The 22,549-nt window shown below is 30.1% G+C and overlaps 1 protein-coding gene across 1 annotated transcript; it reads right to left on the minus strand.

Annotated features, from left to right (window-relative positions):
- Positions 1 to 3,216: 3,216 nt before the first annotated feature.
- On the minus strand, positions 3,217 to 17,243 carry LOC122509572 (dynein axonemal light chain 4). The gene is made up of 2 exons (XM_043623739.1): positions 17,103 to 17,243; positions 3,217 to 3,533 (listed from the first exon to the last, which is right to left on the minus strand). Exons 1-2 carry the CDS (start codon positions 17,160 to 17,162, stop codon positions 3,285 to 3,287), a joined length of 309 nt encoding a protein of 102 aa, XP_043479674.1. The 5' UTR covers positions 17,163 to 17,243; the 3' UTR covers positions 3,217 to 3,284.
- Between the last annotated feature and the right edge of the window lie 5,306 nt (positions 17,244 to 22,549).

Raw genomic sequence — 22,549 nt, forward strand, 5'->3', positions numbered from 1 at the left:
CTCAAGCCTTTTCCAAAGAAATTTTAGCAATATCAAAAAATGAATGCGTTGATTCGAAAAGTAGTTTACTTAATTTGAATCCTTTTCAAGAAGAAGGATTGTTAAGGGTAGGAGGAAGATTAGACCGTGCCGAATTTCCCGAATCTCAAAAACATCCTATTGTCTTACCAAAAGGACATCATGTTACAAAATTAGTTATTCAAAATGAACACATTAAAATATCTCATGCAGGTACAAATGCAACTCTTTACGGAGTTCGGGAAAATTATTGGCCAATAGATGGTAGAAATGTGTCTCGTCAAACTGTTTGTAAATGTATTACATGTTTCCGTGTGAAACCTCGAGAAATTAAATATATGATGGGTAATTTACCAAAAACTCGACTTTCATTGGTTAAACCATTTCTGAATGTAGGCGTCGATTTTTGTGGTCCTTTTTTGTAAAGGAACATCGACATCGAAACAGAACAAAGGTTAAAACATAAGTATCTGTTTTTGAATGTTTTGCTACAAAGGCAGTTTACTTGGAACGTGCCAGTGATTTATCAACTGAAGCCTTTCTAGCTTGTCTTAAACGATTCTTTGCACGTCGCGGGTTATCACAATCAATAAATTATGATAACGCAACAAATTTTATAGGTACAAATAACGAATAAAAAGGTTTAATGAAACAGTTATCTTCCACAATACAAGAAGAAAAAGTTCAAAATTACTTATTAGAACAAGCGGTAACTTGGCGTTTTATTCTCCCACGTGCTCCGCATTTTGGCGGCTTATGGGAAGCAGCAGTCAAATATTTCAAATATCCTTTTACAAAAATTGCAGGTAATACTCTTTTAACATACGAACAGTTGCATACCTATGTTGTAAAAGTGGAGGCTATCCTAAACTCTCGCCCTCTCACCCCGCTTTCATCTGATCCCAATGACCTGCTCCCATTGACTCCAGCTCACTTCCTCATTGGTAGCTCGATGACTATCTTACCTTCGGAGGATTTGCGACAATTACATGCTCACAGATTGAACTGCTGGCAACTTGCACAACAAATGCGCCAACACTTTTGGACGAGATGGAGTAAGGAATATCTCAACGAATTAATATCCAGGAGCAAATGGCAGACCAACAATAATCAGGACAATATCGCTTGCGAAACTCTTGTGATTTACCTTAGTAAATTTTATTTATATTTTCAATATCACTTTTAAAATTTATTGGATTTTTGTTTTTTATGATATAAATTAACTCTATTAATCGGCTTTTATTTTCATTTTGTTCACTTTCTAAAATTTTAACTTTGTTAAAATCAAAATTGAGTAAAAGAAATCTTGAGTCTTGGTGGAAAGTTTGCAATTTTGTTTAACAAAAAAACCTTACCAACTCCAAAAATAATTGCAAACATTGAAAATAGTATTTTTAAATTTCCATTAGATATTAAAGATAATATTAGAAATAATGTTGTTTATTGGATACAAAACTGGCATTTAAAATAATCAACTAAAACGTTTGAAGAATTAAAATAAAATAAGAAAATAATTGAAACAAAAAAATTCATCAAAAATAACCCAAATTTTATAATAGTCAATGCTGACAAAAGTAATAAGACAGTCATTTTAGAAAAACATGATTATGATGAAAAAGCTTATAATTTATTGAATGATATTAACACTTATAAAAAACTCAAAACAAACCTAACTGCTGAGGTTCAGGATGCCTTAAATAGTCTGATAGATTCTTGGTTTCTGAATCAACGTACCCACATAGCACAATAATTTTCTCCAAATTTGCGGCAAGTTTCCAAAGCCAAATTTGAAAACTTGCCTGGCAAATTTGCAGCAAACTTGCGGTAAATACCAAAATGTCCGTTTGGTGGCAAGTTTGCAGAAAACTTGCGTGGCAAACTTGCAGATAATTTTGTAGCAAACTTGAGGAAAATTTGCAGCAAACTTTCAAAAAACCTAAAAATTTCAAAAAAAATCTTTTTGTATTCAAAATGTATGTATTTTGATAAACGTTGCCTTCCCTGACAGGGAAGGTGACATAAATGTAGTGCGCAGCTCTAGATGTCATAGAAAACTACTGCGCATGCATTTAACATTTACTTTGCCATGCAAATTTTCTGCAAATTTGCTCTGCAAACTTGCCACCAAACGGACATTTTGGTATTTACCGCAAGTTTGCTGCAAATTTGCCAGGCAAGTTTTCGAATTTGGCTTTGAAAACTTGCCGCAAATTTTCAGAAAATGATTGTGCTATGTGGGTATAAGTGAAAATTCAAAAAGATTTTTGAAATGTAACAGTGGTTTGGCTTCAAAATTTTGTATTCTATCTAAACTACACAAAATTAATTGTCCAGCCATTACTTCCTTTGTAAACTCACCTTTATATAACCTATCCAGATTCAGGCTGGAGTCCCATGGTAAGGCTAACGCAGAATAGATCTGTAACCGGAACCGTAATCGTAAGCCTAACCGTAAGAATGAGTTAGAGAAGGATAGGTATATTGTTTATCCTTCTCTAACTCATTCTTACGCTTACGGTTACGATTGCGGTTCCGGATACAGATCTATTCTGCGTTGGCCTGTAGCGTTTTGCGTTTTGTAACTAGGCAATGAGTGCAAATAGAGCAAAAATATACCTCCATCTCTCTCACACTCATGGCCTAGTTACAAAACGCAACGAAAAACGCTGTCATGGGACTCCAGCCTCATTAAAAAATTTTTAAAGAATATTGTAGGCAAAACAGATTTGCATATAAGACAGTTGGACTTTTAAGGAAAAAGTAGATAAGGTTGTTATACAAGATAATTTTACTATAATTTCATTGGACGTCGTATCGATGTCTCTTATTATTGATTGTGTTAAAAAACGATGGAATGAGATACAACCGTTCACCACTCTACATCTAGACGAATTATTAAAAGCTCTAACATTATGTCTCGAAAACTCATACTGACAATTTAAAAATGAATTCTTTAAACAAAATTTTTTCTTACTTTTTATCTTACCCATTAGACACAGACATGTCCTGCAGATGTTTTCATGTTGACTAATGTACCGTTTGTACTGACCATTTTTACCTAACCAAAAATAAATTATTAATTCTGATATAGAGATAGGGTAAATAAGGTTGATTGAAGTTCAGGATATTTTTAAAATAACTAACTTTGTATTTGTTTATTAAAATTTTTAACCATTTATTCCAAAATTTAAAAATTAATTTTTAAATATTTTAAAATATAAATATCGAGGTAGAATTGTGCAGTTTGTGTAATTTTAAGATTTAAATTATGCAGATTTCCATATACAAATTGCTAAATTTCCAGCGCAGTACATATATAAAAGGTGTTTGAGTTGATAAGTTATTTCAAATCCATAACCTTCACCGACGACGGTATGCCAAGAAGCTCCAAATCGTTTATCCATCGTCTCTTTAATCATGCGAGAAACACTTTCATAGTTATCTGCATATTTCTCAGCAGCTGTTACACACAATTCCATTACTTCTTGCTTCATTTCATCACTCATGTCACATTTCTAAAAAGATAATAATTGTAATTTATTATTTTTATTTAGTTTCACCTTGTTTGAATATAATAATGTGTCAACAAAATCAAATAATAAATTATTTAAATGTTTTACACTAGGATGTTGAAATATAAGTTATAGGTTGATTTCATTTCAATTCAGACAGACTATATATGGGGCAAAATTTCTCAAGTGTACCAATTTCAAAATTGCAAGTTGTTGGATCGGGCTAATATTTTTACAGTATTTAGTACTTTATGAGTACTTCAACCACCAAGTATTATGAAATTTTATAAAAAAATTGTAGAGGGAGGAGAGAGTTGAACATTTTGGATAAGTATGAACAGTGAGTTTTCTAAAAAATCGTAGCTTCTATATTATAAAGTAAAAAAAATTTTGGCCTGTATGTTTTTGGTAGGTTTTTTCACGCTCTTTCAAATGGTGAAAATTTTTTTTTTAAATTCAAAATTTAACCCTTTTTTTGAAAATTAAAAAATTTTTGATTTTTTTTTCAAGAAGGACCCTTTTTTTCTTTTTTTTGTACCAAAATATTATTTCACATTTCTAAAGAATATTTTTTTTATTTTTTACATTTTTGATGTGAGAAAAGATGATTTCTTTTTTACATCAATAATTTTTTTATTATTTTAATAGTATTTATTATTATTAAATTATTTTGTAATTAATTTATTAGGAATTTTTATTAATATTTATTTATAAAACGTCAATTTATCCAAAATACTTCATATTGGACTCGTTGGATGCGGATTTTGTAGTGCTTTACAGTACTAAATTCAGAATTGCGTTAACTTTATTTTGTTGTAAAATATTTCAATTTTTATTAATTAATTAATTAATAATTCAAGAACAAAAAAAAGGCATTTTTTTCGTTTTAGTTATTGAAAGTACACATCTTAAGCTTTCTTTTGGTACAAAAAAAAGAAAAAAGGGTCCTTCTTGAAAAAAATATCAACAAAATTTTTAATTTTCAAAAAAGGGTTAAATTTTGAATTTTTTTAAAAAAAATTTCACCATTTGAAGGAGCGTGGAAAAACCCACCAAAAACATATTGGTCAAATTTTTTTTATTTTGTTATATAGAAGCTACGATTTTTTAGAAAACTCACTGTTCATACTTATCCAAAATCTTCAACCCCCTCCTCCCTCTACAATTTTTTATAAAATTTCATAATACTTGGTGGTTGAAGTACTCATACATAGTACTAAATACTGTGAAAATATTAGCCCGATCCAACAACTTGCAATTTTGACATTGGTACACTTGAGAAATTTTGCCCCATATATATGTATATGTAAGTGAAATTATCGTTTTCTGTGAAATATATTATTTTTCAAACAATTTTAGACGACACGTGTTTTTATTGAAATTAAGTTTCACAAATGGAAAGAAATTCGTTTTGTTGTTTTCAAGAAAAGGTTGTTTCAGTTTGATCTGGTAGAAACTGCTCATATTTAACTTTCTAACAATATATTTTTTTTAATAATTACAACAAATAAAATATTCATCCTATAGGATAAATATTTTTTATCATAAATACATATAAAAAATGAGTTTTCCAATTTAATGTCATAATATTTTATATTTACTGAGAAACGGTAAATTTTTGCATATGGGTCCCAAAATTGACTATCACGTCAGGATTTTGAGAAAAGTGGGGGAAAAGAGTCCAAAAAACGTGTTTTTGAGTGTTTTCAACATTTTTTATCTCTTTAACCTGACGTGCTAGAAACTTCAACAAGGTCTTAAATTAAAGCTTGAAACGTGAATTTTTAAATTTATATGCAAAAGACAAAAAAACCAAGGATTTTAAAAAAAGTGGGGGTGGTACAAACCCCCAAAAAATTGTTTTTGTTATTTTTGATATCTGAATTGTTTCTAATGAAACAATTTAGTTTCAGTTTAGTCCGCACTGAACACGATCTTTGATCCTAAAATTGACCATCACGTCAGAATTTTAAGAAAAGTGGGAGGAAAGACACGAAAAAACGCCAGGTCAGAGAAAAAAAATGTTGAATACCCTCAAAAACACGTTTTTGGGCCTTTACCCCCACTTTTTTCAAAATTCTTAATTTTGTTGTTGTCTATTGCATATAGGTTTAAAAGTGCACATTTCAAGCTTTGATTTAAGACCTTGTGGAACTCTCTAGCAAGTCAGGTTAAAAAGAAAGAACATATTGAAAACCCTCAAAAACACGTTTTTTGGACTGTTTACCCCCAATTTTCTCAAAATTCTGACGTGATGGGCAATTTTGGGACCCGGGTCGTGTTCAGCGCACCAAAATACATTTGGATAGGGTACTGTGGTCTGCCGCACATGGTACTTTTATTTTTTTGTGGGGCTGTGTCAAGGTCGCTAATTACGAAATCGGTGATAGGCATTTAAAATAGTGCAATCATTATGATAATTTATTTTTTTAAATATTATCAAATCTTTTTTATACTTACTATTCAAGAGTTTATGCGGATTAGAAATCTAAGATCAATTGGATAATTGTAAAAACCAAAAGGCTTGCTAATAAGAAATTTATTCTTTATATAAAATTTGTAGAGAATTTTTCTTATTATATATAACATTATTCCATACCACCTTTGGGGTTTTGCAAGAAGTGCGTGAATTCTTTTTTAAAGTGAATCCTCGCCTGCATAAACGTCGTCTTATATAAGTAATCAGGGACCCCAAAAACCTTACATTAAAAACTTTTATGACAATCCGATTAATTTTTAATTTTATTGTCCACCATATATTGGATCCGACATTTTGAATTTTTAAAAACTGACCTCATATTAGTAATCAGCGACCCCGAAAGCCCTCGTGTAACAATTTTCAGGCAGTTTTATAATGTTTTAAAAATTCGTGATTTTTAACAATAATTTATGTATTTTTTAAGAAATAGGAATTTTTTGACACGACTTGGGTTCAATATATATTTAAAGCTCTATTCTTCCTAAAGAAAAAGCACCAAATTTGACTTGAAAATTTTAATTTTCATTTTAATAAGTATCATATGAACAAGTAGCGTTGCTCAGTGGCAAAAATAGAATATTGTGTGGCAAGGGCGGAAAGTTGTCAATTCCTGACCGAGTTGCACACGATATTTTTTGTCCAAATGCGCGATAAACAAGACGCAACCGTAAATTCAAAAATGAATATGCACTAATTATTAAATGCGTATGAAACATTTTTATTAAGCCTAAGGCGAGTCCGAATATTTTTGATAAATTTAACAATAAAATTTTACTTAAAAATTGACTCCGTTTTGATTTGAAGTAATAGAAAGTGATAATATAATAATCAGTAGTATTTATTTAATACTGCTAAAGCAGCGGGCCGAAAAGTCATTTTTCCGCCCGCTGTTTTTAGTCGGGCGGCAAAAGCTTACTTTCCGCCCGCTATGCATGCACGGAAAGTCGAGTTTATCGCGCATGTAGGACAAAAATGTACTTTTTTGTTTCAAATAACTCTACAGGTCACAATTTTTTACCAAAACAATTTTTCTTTTATTCTAAATCTTCGAAACTAAATTCTTTATCGATCTCAAAAATTCTCTTGAATTTTTGCTTTTAAACATTTTTTTAATAACAATAAGTACTAAAAAAATCATAAAATCGTAAAAAATATTTTTTATTATCTTTATTAATTAAGAAAATTAATCAAAAAACCTATAAAAATAATGTTTGAGTGTTTCTGACTTATGAAAAAAGTATAACAATTAATTAAATTATTTAAACAATTAATTGTTGTTATTTTTTTATAAACTATAATTCAGACTAGAAAATTTAAATTTTTTCTCAATTGAGGCTCCGCATGGGCACTTTCAGCAAGGATTTTAAATGGTAAAAGTGCCCTTTTAAGATCCCCCAGGTAGAAATTGACGACCGGGATGGTACCGGCCCGGTACAAACGGCAAATTATAAGTGCCGGGGCGGTACCGGCATAAGACCGTAATTTTTACCGTCTCGGTACCGGCAAATTGCCGGATGATAACTGCGGCAGGTATCCGGCATACGTACCGGGCCGGTACCGAATTGTCCACCGGGGCGGTACTGGCCCGGTTATTGTTGGAAGGCATTTAGTGCCGGTTTATTACCGGCTGCACAACCGGCTAGGTACTGGTCCAGTACCGGCATAAATCTGTTCATTCCACCGGCGCAGTACCGGTAAATTGCCGGATGATAACTTCGGTAGGTATCCGGCAACCGTACCGGGCCGGCACTGATGAATATCTGACACAGTACCGGGCCGGCACTAATATTCAACCGGTGCGGTACCGGGCCAGTATTTGTATTTTCTAATTTATTTTAATTTAATTTAAATCATTAAAAATAAATAAATAAAAATAGTAATTATAAATAATAATAACCGCCCTATTCACCGGCTAAATACCGGGCCGGGACCAATAAGCAACCTACTCGGTATTAATATACACGGAAAGAAAAAGTCCGTCAACCATTAATGGATTAGTATATTACTTTGAGACGGGACTCTTTTTCCGTTGATGGTTACTTAACTTTACTTAACGATTGAAAACGAGTCATGGATTGATTACACGGAAAGAAAAAGTCCGTCAATCATTAATAGACTAGTATATTACTTTGAGACGGGACATAAAATCATTAAATGCATAACATACTTTGAGTCACAATCAGTGACGAGTTGCTTGCTAAAATTTAGAAAACTGTCATCAATATATAAAACTCGTTCACTAAAATTTAGAAAACTGTCTATTAAATTTTCTATGACTATCAAAAGCATTCAAAAAATTCAACTTCTTTCAGAATTATCCCTAATTTTAGACACTATTTGGTACAGAATGAACACATTTTTTTCGTTGCACAGTTCCGATATTTTATTTACACTCTTAGACGCTTTAGACCAACACATTTTCGCACTTATAATAACTACACGTAGAAACGCACACTTATAACATTTTAAGTTTAGAAGCGAACTGTTCTTATATACCAAATAAAAAAATTTTTCACAACTTGTGAGAAATGATTTTGCACTAATAACTACTTTTTAATTAGCGAGAAATATAAAAGAAAATATATTTTTATCGAGGTCAATTTCTAGACGCAATTCAACTGCAAATTATTAGTTAAGTTAAATATTCACATTACACATAATAGTATATAGGGATATGTATAGCAGACAGCAAAAACACATGGACTATAGAGAAACCGGAAGAAATGCGCATCGGTACACTGCGCAACAATGCGCTAGTGAAGAGCGCCAATTTAGAATACGAGTCAACTAACGTTTCACAAACTTTCACTAATGATTCGTAAACATTCAAACAGCCATTGATAACAATTCAGCATTAAATCTAAAACAATTGGTCACACACTGGCATTCTAATCAATCCATGACTCGTTTTCAATCGTTAAGTAAAGTTAAGTAACCATCAACGGAAAAAGAGTCCCGTCTCAAAGTAATATACTAATCCATTAATGGTTGACGGACTTTTTCTTTCCGTGTAGAATGCCAGTATGTGACCAATTGTTTTAGATTTAATGCTGAATTGTTATCAATGGCTGTTTGAATGTTTACGAATCATTAGTGAAAGTTTGTGAAACGTTAGTTGACTCGTATTCTAAATCGGCGCTCTTCACTAGCGCATTGTTGCGCAGTGTACCGATGCGCATTTCTTCCGGTTTCTCTATAGTCCATGTGTTTTTGCTGTCTGCTATACATATCCCTATATACTATTATGTGTAATGTGAATATTTAACTTATCTAATAATTTGCAGTTGAATTGCGTCTAGAAATTGACCTCGATGAAAATATATTTTCTTTTATATTTCTCGCTAATTAAAAAGTAGTTATTAGTGCAAAATCATTTCTCACAAGTTGTGAAAAATTTTGTTATTTGGTATATAAGAACAGTTTGCTTCTAAACTTAAAGTGTTATAAGTGTGCGTTTCTACGTGTAGTTATTATAAGTGCGAAAATGTGTTGGTCTAAAGCGTCTAAGAGTGTAAATAAAATATCGGAACTGTGCAACGAAAAAAATGTGTTCATTCTGTACCAAATAGTGTCTAAAATTAGGGATAATTCTGAAAGAAGTTGAATTTTTTGAATGCTTTTGATAGTCATAGGAAATTTAATAGACAGTTTTCTAAATTTGAGTGAACGAGTTTTATATATTGATGACAGTTTTCTAAATTTTAGCAAGCAACTCATCATTGATTGTGACTCAAAGAATGTTATCCATTCAATGATTTTGTGTCCCGTCTCAAAGTAATATACTAGTCTATTAATGATTGACGGACTTTGGCGGTATAAAAACAGAACTAAATTATAGTATCGGGCCGGTGCTGGGCCGGTAAAAAAATTATCACCGGCAAATCTTCTTCGGCGGTATAAAAACAGAAGTAAATTATAGTACCGGGCCGGTGCTGGGCCAGACATTTTTTATCAACCGGCCCGGTACACACTACCAGTACCGGTACAAATCCACATTTACCACCGGGCCGATACTGGGCCGGTATTTATTTCATATCCGGCCCGGTACCTTTTTGCCGGTACCGGCATAAGTCCGACTTTACAACCGGTTCGGTACCATGCCGGTCGTTAGTGCTGGCACATCTCCAACTTTTCTGCCTGGGCCGGAGCCTCAATTGTGCAATTTTTCATGAGTAAAATACCTATCTACTGATGATAAAAAATAAAAAAATAATTTAAACAATGTATTGTTGTCATTTTATTCATTAAGTGCAATTAAGGATAGAAATTTCTAGTTTTTTCTAAATACAGTAGAACCTCGATTATCCGAGGTAATGTGGGTGGGGAAGTGGTACCTCGGATTTCTGTGAAAATTTTTTTCCAGACTTGGTCGCTCCATCCGTTTTATTCGAGTTATTCCGCATTATCCAAGCATGTTTAGTGCCTCGGATAATCGAAGCTTGGATAACCGAGGTTCTATTATACACTCAATTGAAAAATTAAAAACTATAAATTGTTTAAATGATGGTAAAATAATAAATTTTTAGTTTCTCTATTCTGCCGTTTGAAATAAAAACTTAGTTAACTGACATTTATATCGAAACGAGAAAATAAGGAAAAACTGTTTGCTTTCAGAACCCTAATAAAAATTAAAAAATTGTTCAATTCAACTTCACATACTGGGTATAATGATGGTGCCGTATTTAATTATGAAATAAAAAATTAATTATTTAAACAAATTATATGAAAAAATGCACTTGCGTGTTTTTCCGAATGCAAATATGAAGTAAAAAGTTAGGTAAAGTCCTTTGCGTAGTTGCTCAACAAAAATGTACGTGAGCTCGGTCCTCCGATTTGATGGAAAAACTTACCTAACTGACAGTGACGTCATGTGGTAGGGGGACGTCTGCTGCTGCTTGCGACCCGAGGATAAACCGAGTTTAGCCGAATGTAGTTAAGTAGTCGCAGGAAGGAAGAGTAAGGAGACCGAACTCTGTGTAGAAAGCGCTTTAAAAATCTCAGAGAAATATGCACGAAAAGTGCCAGGCTCACTGCGTTCTAGTCGACCTCCAATTAAGTTGATCATGCGCATAAGCTGCCCAGGTTAAAATCCCCGTACAGGATCCTTAAAGGATCCTCTCGGGATCCTGTGCAGGATCCCGACCGGATCCCGTGCAGGAAATTGGGACAAGGTTCCTGTGCAGGTTCCGATGCAGGAACCCTAGCTATCAAAGGTTTCTGTAAAGGTTCCTGTACAGGAACACTTGCAGGATCATGTACAGGAAACTTTGTAAAGGTTCCTGTGCAGGAACCTTTACAGTTTTGTAAACTGCAGGTACTTAAGTATAAAGGATCCTGTAAGGAACCCGTAAAGGATCCTACACAGTTTCCTACACAGTTTTCTGCGCAGTAGTTTTCTATGAGTTTCTCGAATGCGCAATACATTTTTCTGTCCAACAAGAGCCTAACATATTGAAATATGAAGTCTATGTATGTCAAATGTTGCTTAACATATAAAAATTAGAAAAATTAAAAAGTTTCCTGTACATGATCCTGCAAGTGTTCCTGTACAGGAACCTTTACAGGAACCTTTGATAGCTAAGGTTCCTGCATCGGAACCTGCACAGGAACCCTGTTCCAATTTCCTGCACGGGATCCTGTACAGGACGTGTACGGGTTCCGGTCGGGTTCCGGTCGGGATCCTGCACAGGATCCCGGGAGGATCCTTTAAGGATCCTGTACAGGGATTTTAACCTGGGTGTGTTGTGTCTCTGTTTCTCGTAAAAATTGTGCGAGTGAGATGTAAGGTCTAATGTTTACATTTAGCCGGTCTTAGTGAGATACATACATAATTATATACAATACATTTCGTTTTAATAATTATTTATTTATTTTATTTAAAAAATGTCGTGTTGTGTGCCAGGATGTAAAGAAAGAAAAAGAGTCTATAAAAACATTAGTCTCTTCTATCCTTCTACGGTATGTAAATATACTCTAGTTGTAAACACAATTCTTCTTAACCATTTTCGCAAAATTTTTCCCTTTTCATAAATATATTATTAAATTATTTTGAAAATCTAAATAATATCACAATTGTAAATAAATAAATTTGCTTTTAAAATTAACACTGTTTAAACTATGTAATATTTACCTTGACATAACCACACTTTTCATCTATGTCAACACTGAACTTTAGTTCAATGCGCATGATCGACTTAATTGGTGATCAACTAGAACACAGTGAGTCTGGCACTTTTCGTGCATATTTTTCAGACATTTGTAGAAGCAGAGTTTGGTCTCCTTACTCTTTCTTCCTGAGTAGTCGTTCGGCTCTGTCTCGACTGACTTTTTGATGGAAGAACTTAGGTAATTGCAAGCGTTGCAGATGCAAAGTTTTTATTTCAAATCCAACGCTCAGACTCGACTACTTATTTGATACAAAAAACACACAAATGCCTTTAACTAAGTTATAAAGTTATAAAAAATTTCTGAATTGAGAAAAGCTAGGAATTTATAGTTTAAAGTACAGTAAATTGAAAAATTAACAAAACAAATTGTTTAAACAAAGTTTAAATAATTAATTTTTAATTTTTTTTATATTTGAATGTTGTAGTTACAAGAAAATGCACAATACAGCAGAACAAAATTTCTAACAGTAAGTACACTTTATGAGAAAAATAACAATTAATTGTTTAAACAATTTCTAAATAAATAATTTTTAATTAATTATTATCAGTAGGTTCATATTTTACTAATGAAAAATTGACCAATTCAGAAAATACAAGTTATTTCTTGCCTTAAGTAGAGTAGAAGGGGGTAATGTAGTGCACTTTTCTTTCGGAGACTCCTGTGGTCGCAATTTTCAACCAATTTTGATCATTAAGAACTCGTTGGAAAGACAATGCTTCTAGCTACATTTATGGTGTACATTATTTTTTTGTAGATGTAGATGGAGCTTTTCTATATCCAAAAAACTGAAAGCACTTTTTTCGACATTCTAAAATTTGTGGGGCAATGTAGTGCACCACTTTCTTAGTGGAATAAAAAGCAGAGAATATATCATAAACGATTTTATTTTATTAGATATAACATTAGGAACATAAGAAACTTAAAAAACTATAAACTAGTAGTGATGCCCACAAGACGAGACTTTGCATGTAAAAACCGAGACGAGATCGAGACTTTGCATGGTATCATCTCATCTCGTGGATAGCACTATAAACTAGAGATTTCTTTGGTCCTGTGTTAGTTAAAACTAAAAGAAAACTGCAAAAATTTGCAAAAAGCAAACATGGTTAAATAATACATATTTACGGTACTCTGTATAATTGCACTACATTGTCCCCAACCCCGTGCACTACAATGCCCCCAAGCACTTTTTTCACGTTGACTTCAATATCTCAATAAAAACAAAATTAAACATCAAAACAATACTAAATTTGTGTTGAGTCAAAACGCGTCAACCGTGAATACATTTTTTTTATAGTTTTGGAAAAGTCAAAACATTTATGAAAATCTGTAGTTCACAGCAAACCAAAAAAACACTTTTAACCGTTTTTCAAAATTTTAAATATTTATACCTTTTTTTATGATAAAAAATTTTTGCATTATTTAAGAAAAAAATTAATAACTCATTACTGTTTTGCTAGAAATTAATGGCAATTTTTTTGGTAGTCATTGAATATCCACTCTTTTAAATAAACTTAATTGTGAAAAAAAATTTTGAAAAATTTTTAATTTTTAATAACAATTTTATAAACAATTAGTGTTTTTTATGTTTTCTAGAGCAAGGATTTTAATGAAATTTATATGTAGGATACATTAAACCTACATCTTTATATTCCCGAAAAAAAAAATTTGTATTTCCAATTACAACCGGAGATTTTGAATTTTTTGTTGCGCCGTGCGCCGTCACCGCGGCATCCATCGCTGTGATAAATGCGAATACATAAGTATTCCCGTTTCTTAATATTTTTGTAGTAAATTCTCAATTTTCATAAGGAAATAATCTGCATAATTTCTAAATTGCTTTAATATAATTCAAAGTTTTTTAAAAATAAATAAAAAAAACGTTTATAAATTCTATTTGTCAATTACAAATTTTGATTGAAAATGAAATTTAAATTTTTTAAATGTTTAGAAAATAAAGCAAAAAATTTTACTGACAAAAATGTTCTGTTACATTTATTTACGAATTTTTTTAATTGTAAAATTATTCGTAAACATCAATAACTTTTTTTTAAATAAACATTTAATTATTATTATTTATCCACAGGAATTAAGATTTTCAAAAATTTTAAATTCAAACTTTTTTGAAATTAAACAACTTGTAAAAATATTGTTAACATGAAGATATCGATTGCTCCGAGTCGAAGACTCGGAGTGATAGATTTTTTCATGTTTTCATTAAAACATTTAATTTCTTCATTATTTTATATTATAAGAATATTGTTACTGTAACTTCTTCAAAATTATTTTCATCATTTTAATTTAATTATTATTTTCTAGAATTTTTAATTATTTTTTGCTTCCTCGTGAGGAAGCTTTGTAGTCGTTTAATTTACAAAATTTTTAAAAATCCTTTTAACAAATTTTCTTCTATATAGGACTATGTTATATAAGACCCTGAACAATTGTCCGGATGTATGTATGGATGTATGTATGGATGTGTGTAAGAAAAATTCTCAAAAAAAAATTTTTTTTTGACTTTTTTCTAAAAAATTTTTTTTTTTTAATTTTTTTAAGTTGGTTATTGAAGTTAATATATAATAAAATCTTATTCTTTGCATCAAGACGAATCGATTGGTATATAAAAAGTATAAATTGTATAAGAATTTACAGAGTTAATCACAATTAAAGCTGAAAAATTCGCATTTTTATCAAAAAATGAGTTCTTTCCGCAAAATTATGTTGGCGTATAAGAAAATCTTACTCATTTAATTCTAAAATCTTATTCTTTGCACCAAGACGGATCGATTGGTATATGTAAAGTATATATTGTATTCAAATTTATAGAATTAAAAGTTAAAACCAATTATAGACAAAAAATTTGGACTATTAATAAAAATTCATTTTTTCTTAAAAATCATGTTGCTGTACAATAAAATGTTATTATTTATTGAAAAATAAATCAAAAATCTTATTCTTTAAATCAAGACGAATCGATTGATGTATATAAAGTATATATTCTATTGAAAATTATAGAATTAATTACAATCAAATTTGAAAAATTCACTTTTTTACTAAAAATTTTTTTGTTTATTTAGATTCATATTACTGTATAAGAAAATTTTATTCTTTCTATTAAGACGAATGCACTTTATTTTATAAATGTTAAATTGTATTAAAAATTATTTAAAAATGAAATATATTTATCGTTAATGTTTCCTCCACGAGGAAGCAAATTTTTTTTATGATCGTAAAGAGGAAGCAAAATGTTCATGTAATGAACATCTGGATTTACAACTTGTTATGAAAATAATTGAATTTCAGAAAAGAATTTTATTACTTATAAAGATAATTAAAATTTTAACAAGAATTTTTAAAAATGTGTCAGAATATTGTCATGTATTTTGCTGATACGATATTTAGCTCAAATGTTATTATCTATTCAACCAGAAAAATTACAACCAACATGCTTACCCCACAAGGTGTACAAGCTCACATAGCAAGTTTTCTGCAAGATTGATTGGTAATACAAATATGTTTTGCAATGTAAACTTCTGCATGATTGCCATGACAACTTGATGCAAGTTTATAATAAAGATTATAATTATTAAATTATTATATTATAAATTCTAAAGAAAAACTTGACACGATGAGCAGTTGAATTCTATGGTACCTAAGGCTACGCAGTACATTTTTTTATCTCTATTATGGTTCTCAGTCCTTACATAATTAAGAATATGTCATATCACAAAAAAAGTTAATTAAACTTAGTTAAATTCGTTTTCAGTAAACTTGCCCGGTAGGCCTATTCCAATCTTGCAGCAAGTTGACACTTTCAGATTTCATTTTCACCAATCTTGGAGGAAGTAAACTCTAAAATCTTGCAACAAGTTTACATTGTAAGCTTTGGATAAAAGGATATTTTGTTACTTGCTTCAAATTTGCAATAAATTTGACCAATAATTTAGACCACCTAACCAGGTAAGCAAATTGAACGTTTGATGCAAGTTTTTTGGCTCATTGGGTAAAATCACAGAAAAAAACTCTTGGTTCAAGCGGATTCCTCTTTGTTTGATGCATGTTTTCCTCTAGAATATGATTAAAAAAATGTCCTCTTTTTTCAGGAGGATTATTCTCTACTTGACAGTATACCTATTCATCTTAAAAAGAGAAGAAATACTTCCCGATGATGAATAATCTTCTTAATTGACGTATAAAATTTAAGAGGAATTTTCCTTTAAACACAAGAATACTTTTTTCGGTGATTGCATGGCAGTCTTCTCAATATTGCCCGTAAATATTGAGACATTAACTATGTCCGCCCCATGTCAATATATCCTGCAATGTTAATACAATATTTTTTCGTAATATTAAAAACCTCAAAATTGCCTGACAATATTGCATCAACACTGCCAGGCAAAGTTGCCTCAGGGCGGATATTGTCAATATTGTGGCAATATTGCAATTAATATTGCGGTGCGACATTTCCTTACAATATTGACACAATATAGAGCTAAAATGTTATTTTATTTGAGTTTATATATATTTGCTAATCAATTTCAGGAAGCAAAATGTTTGTGAAATAATTAAATAAACAATTTATTATAAATTTTAATAACATATTACATTATTGTCTGAAAAAATTATTGCAAACACCATTTAACAAAAACCAATTTAAAATTGAAAGTAAATTTAATAATTTTGGTTTTTATTGAAAGCACAAATATTTATGCATTTTTTGAAAAAAGTAGTTTAGGAAAAATAAAGTATTTTTAATATGAAAACATTTACATGGATGTTCAAAAGTAGTAGTGAATTGATTTGCGAGGATTCATTGACAGTTCTACTGTTTATATTGCTTCTTGTCACAGATTTATTGATCGAAAGTGCAGATAGTATATGTACTAAGAAATAATATACTTTAAAAATGTAAAAAATAAACTTACTCGACATAATGGGTAGGTATGTAAGATTTTTAAAACCTCGTCCTTTTTTACTTCTGTCATTGTGTTGTTATTAATAATATAATTTGTAAAGTTTTCACTTAGAAACCTAGTGTATTCATATCTAGACTGTTTGCTACTGAGGCACCCTCATTCACCCTCTTGTGAGTCACTTTCATCGGAATCAGGGGTGCGCATTAAAAGGAGATGTACTACCCCAAAATACTATAAAAATGTACAGACCAACCACTCTTGTCGTGAATAAGTAGAGATTTATATATATTTTTTATATAAAAGTATGAAATATATATTTTGTTAGCTTGTTACAAATAAGTTGCGAAAAATGTTATCCCATAAGGCTATAGTAGATATGTAACACTGGAAAAAAAATTATCCTTGTTTTTAACATCTCACAACAGTATTCCATTAAACGTTAAATGTAACTTTTCAGATAAGTGAACTACCAATTATTACAGTCTAAAATATCATGTAATTCAGGGTCGAACAATTTAAGCCCATATTAGTGCAAATTTTGTTATTTAATATTTATAAAAAATTAAATTTAAATCTAATCATTTGTTTGTTTTCTTCTATGTGAAGCTAACTGGAATAAAATAAACTGTTGTATATTAACTAATTTACAAACAACACTTTTTGTTTGTAGACAAAAACAGATAATAATTAATATGACATGTTTGTAATTCTATAATATTACTTTTAAAAAATAAATAATTATAAAAACATTCCCTCATATCACTAGATGTCCCAGGATTTTATGGAAACATCTCGTGGATACCCTAGGGATATCCTAGAGACCGACAGATTAGATATCCTAGGGGGACATCATCAGGATATCCGTAAGATATCATCTAGACATCCAAAAAATATGCTAAGAACATTCATAGGATATCCCAAGAATATCCCTAGGTTATTAACAGGATATCCTTGCATTAATTCTAAGATATCCTTAGAATATATTCACGATACACATAAAGCAACTCATAGCATTAGATATCCTAGGATATTATGTAAACATCCCGTCGATATCCTAGAGATGTCCTAGAGATATTTAACATATAATATAAGGATATCCTAGAAACCCGGCGGTATGGATATCCCAGGGAGATTCTAAGGATATCCATAATATATCCTCTGGACATCCAAAAAATATCCCTACGTTGTCTCGAGGTATTCAAAAATATTCCTAGGTTATCCGCAAGATATCCTTGCATTAATCCTAAGATATCCATTGAATATCATCACGATATACATAAAATAACTTTCGAAATTAAAATACTATTATACAAACATAATAATTTATTTATATATTCGAAAATATACTGGCAATGCTCATTCGTACAGAGTACTATAAATGTAACAAAAATAATAAAAAAATTAAATTTAATATATATACATATAGGTATATATATTATATATTATTATATATAATAATTTGCTATTCCGTGAACAGAAAGTGTCGTATTTTGTTTTTCTATAATTAATGACTTGACAGATGATTTTGATATATTTTAAAGTGCTGTTTCTATTTGTGTGTCTGAAAAATTAGAGCATATGACTTTCCCCAAATTCTAGTTTATACTTGTAATTGTTATTTAATATGTCAATCGGTTAAAAATTGTGGTATAAAAATCAATTTGTCCAAAAGCGTGTTTTTTGACACACTGTGGTATGTAGAGGACATTCTCAGGATATCCTAAAAATATAATAAAAATTTCTCTAAAATAGTATTTTAATTTCTACCCTCATAACAAATGGATATCCTGAGGATATCTTCAGGATGCCCTGAATAAATATAGGATATCTCGAGAAAGTCCACATGATATCATAGGATATCCGTAGGTTATCCATGGGATATCAAAATCGCCGCTTTGTAGGATATTTTTGGAATATCTAGAGGATATTCTCAGGATATATTAGGGATATAAAAAAATATCTTTAGAATGCCCTGAGATTATTTCTAGAACGTTCAGAGTCAATGTAAAAAAATATTAACATTATTGTTGTCCGCACCTCAGAAGCAATTTTTTCTTTTGCTAATTGTTAATTTTAATGTTAGAAGTAATTTTAAAGAAATGCAAGAAAATCCAAGGCTTGAAAAACTGTATATTTGAAATGTTTGACGAGGGTTTTCGACAAATTCTTACTAAATAAATATTCCCTCGCCTTGGAAGCAATTTTTATCATTTGATAATTGTTTATCTTTATGTTAGAAGCTATTTAAAAAAATTGCGAGATGATACAAGGCGGAGAAAGCAGTGGTTTTGATTTTTTGTTACGGATTTTCCAGAAATCCTGGAATATAAAATAAATCATTATTGAAAAAAAATAAAAATCACTACTTTCCTCGCTGTGGATCGTCTTGCAAATTTTTTTTAACGACTTCTAACATTTAACATTTAATAAACAATTAACGGAAATTTTTTTTTAAAAATACATACGTTTTATGCAAAATTTTATTAGCATTAATTAAAAAAGAACTTTGTCAATCGGTTAAAAATTGTGGTATAAAAATTAATTTGTCCAAAAGCGGATGTCCTCTATATAGTCTGAGGATATTCTTGAGGTATCCTTAGGATAACCTGGGAATATCATACGGACGTCCTAGAGATATCCTTAAAATATCCTACAAAGCGGCGATGTGGATATCCCATTGATAATCTTCGGATATCTGCAGGATATCCTTTTGTTGTGAGTTTTAATTTACGAAAATAATTATTTATATAACTAGTGATTAATTACTTCCTCATAGAGGAAGTATTGTAAAAGTATTGTAATACCAAACTTTTTTGAATTCGATTTTTTGACATATCTTTATGTTATTTGACCTCAGGAGTTCAAGTGTGGAGTTCAGTGTGTGAACATCACATTTTCATAAATATCTCGAAATCATGAAGAGCTTTTGGGTTGAATTTATTTTTAAATTGTAGATCTCACCTGCGGGCATAAAATGAGAGTATTTTGAGATAGATTAATGAAGTTAAACTAAATTTTTTTTGGATTTTTAATTTTGCAAAAAAACGTTTTTTGCCCATAACTTTAAAAAAATGTTAGGACACCTATAAATGTTTTTCCATAATTGTGTAGAGTTTTTTTAGACGCATCGCATCTTTTGAGCTCTAATTGAACATTTTTCGTCCATATTTACCGGAGATATTAAACTTTTAAAAATCAAAAATTTTTGAAAATAAGACTTTTTTGAAAATTTTGTTAAAAAATGTAGAAGTAACTTCAAAATTATCATTACCAACTTATAGAGCATTAAAAAACGCTTCGATTGACCTATTTTTGAACCTAATTCGATAATAAATTTCGAAATTATTGGTATTTTAAAAACCAAAAATTGTGGAATATGACATTTTGACAACTTTTTTGTTTGAAAATTTTTGTTTAACTATTCAAATATTATAACTATATTGTAGAGCATTTAAAAATACATTGATTGACCCAAGATTCAATCACTTTTACCATATTTATAAAAAGTTATTGATATATTTCTATTATTTTTATCTCTATGAGGAAGCAAAGTGTTCATGAAATGAGCACCAAAATTATAAAAATATACAACTTGGGAGCGGTTTTTTAGATTGTTAGAATAATTTCCATAGTAGGTTATTAGTTTTTAAATTTAGTACATATGGGTCACCCTACTGACTTTCGTTTTTTTCAATTTAAAAAAAAAATTTAATTTAATTTTTAAAAAATCTAGATTCAAAATATGTGAAACTAGAAGGCTTCTTGCGTTCATTGACCATAATATTATGATGTAGACTAGAACGGAGTGAGGCAGCCCATTGCTTCTTATTTCTGTATCATTTTTTTAAATCGTGCGCTGTTGATAATGTAGAATGCTTATGGTAGTTTACTTTAGTTACTAACAGATGGGCATTATTTCTGCAGCGTTTAGCAGTGAGAGTTAATTTTGTGACTTTTTAGTTAAAGAATTTAGTTTAATAATATTGTAGTTTACATTTTATAAACAATTGTTTTAAGAATAACAAATTTATATTTCCTTAAAATGTTAAATTGAAATTAATTAATGTTATTATTATAATACTAGCACAAATAACGCGCGCGTGATGTTTCTTATTTCACTTTTAACATATATAACAATAATGTAATTTATACATTACATGTCAGATGAAAATAAGACTTAAATTTTGATTCCATTAAGCATGTTATCTTTTAAGGTTGACTATTGTTCATAGGAAAGCGTGAATGCCAATGAGACGATAATGGAAGATTTGTTCATTACATTATTTTTGACTTATTAATTATCAAAAATAAGTTATATTTAATTACAATTAATTACTTGTTTGTTATTTTGTTTCTAATAGTTTTCTACTAAAAAAAATTAATATTATTTTCATGTCATTAACGTTCAAAAATTCAATTATTCTAAAGAATTCTACACAAAATCACTATTTTTCTAAATTTATTCAGGGAAATCAGGAAAAAATCAGGGCATTTTGTCAAAAGTGGTGGAATAATATTCAATTTCAAGAATTCATAAGAAAATTTTAAATGTTATTCTTCAGCATTGAAAAGATTTTATTTATTTCAAAGTCTTCCTGTTTTTAACAATAGGGTAATGTTACCTTGAGTGGACAGCCTAAGCTTTTTTTCTAAAAAATTCTTTATGAAAGCAAATTAATCGAAGGTTTCTATTCCAAGCTTTAGATTAGATCCCTAGACAAGTGTTTATACCAAAATAGCTTTGATTTTTTTTAATTGGAAAAAAAATTGACTTAAAAAAAGCTAATTTTTAAGGAATGAAAAAAGTGTAACCTTGAGTGGACCACTCCTAAAAAATTGCAAAAGTTATTCTAAATTCTTTAATGTATTTAATATTTCCCAGATAACAATCGTGCGTCGCACGTTTCTCGCACCACATGCGATTCGCACTAGTGATAGCATTTTGCGTGCAATTTAGCAGTCACCTGTGATGCAGTCACTGGTGAGAGTAATATGAGTCGCGCCCAAGCATCACCGTATGCTTGTCGCACACTGTATCGCACGATAAGTTCGCACATGAGAGTCATCAGTGATGGGTACATAAGTGCGAGTCATATGAGTAGTATATATGAGGATTATGACAAAATATTTTTAAGTCTTATTTAAAAAATCGCTTTGAATTTTTTATAAGTATTATTAGTTAAAATGTCGATCTTAAAGTCCGTGTATAAAAATTAAAATTGAAATTTTTCAGACTTCAAAAATTTTGGAAAATAGTTTTTAAATATTTTAATGTTTAAAAAATAAAAAATTTACTTCAAAATCAAAAAGTTAAAATTTAATAAAGTAGTCAACGCCTAAAAAAAGTAATTAAGAATAATTTTTTTCTTTTTCATAAAACTAATTAGTAATTGTATTATATTTCGACTAAAGTCGTTGCCGATTAATTTAAAAAAAATAATATTTTGCAAGAATAT

The sequence above is a fragment of the Leptopilina heterotoma genome, unplaced genomic scaffold, assembly GCF_015476425.1.
Source record: "Leptopilina heterotoma isolate Lh14 unplaced genomic scaffold, ASM1547642v1 Lhet_609, whole genome shotgun sequence".
In the NCBI taxonomy this organism is placed as follows: Eukaryota; Metazoa; Arthropoda; class Insecta; order Hymenoptera; family Figitidae; genus Leptopilina; species Leptopilina heterotoma.

Bases quoted from the DNA above. Each gene is read 5' to 3' on its own strand.
- LOC122509572 (XM_043623739.1), bottom strand. From the start codon at position 17,162: ATGACAGAAGTAAAAAAGGACGAGGTTTTAAAAATCTTACATACCTAC. The intron at 3,534-17,102 runs GTAAGTTTATTT...TTATCTTTTTAG, and splicing joins ATACCTACCCATTATGTCGA to AAATGTGACATGAGTGATGA.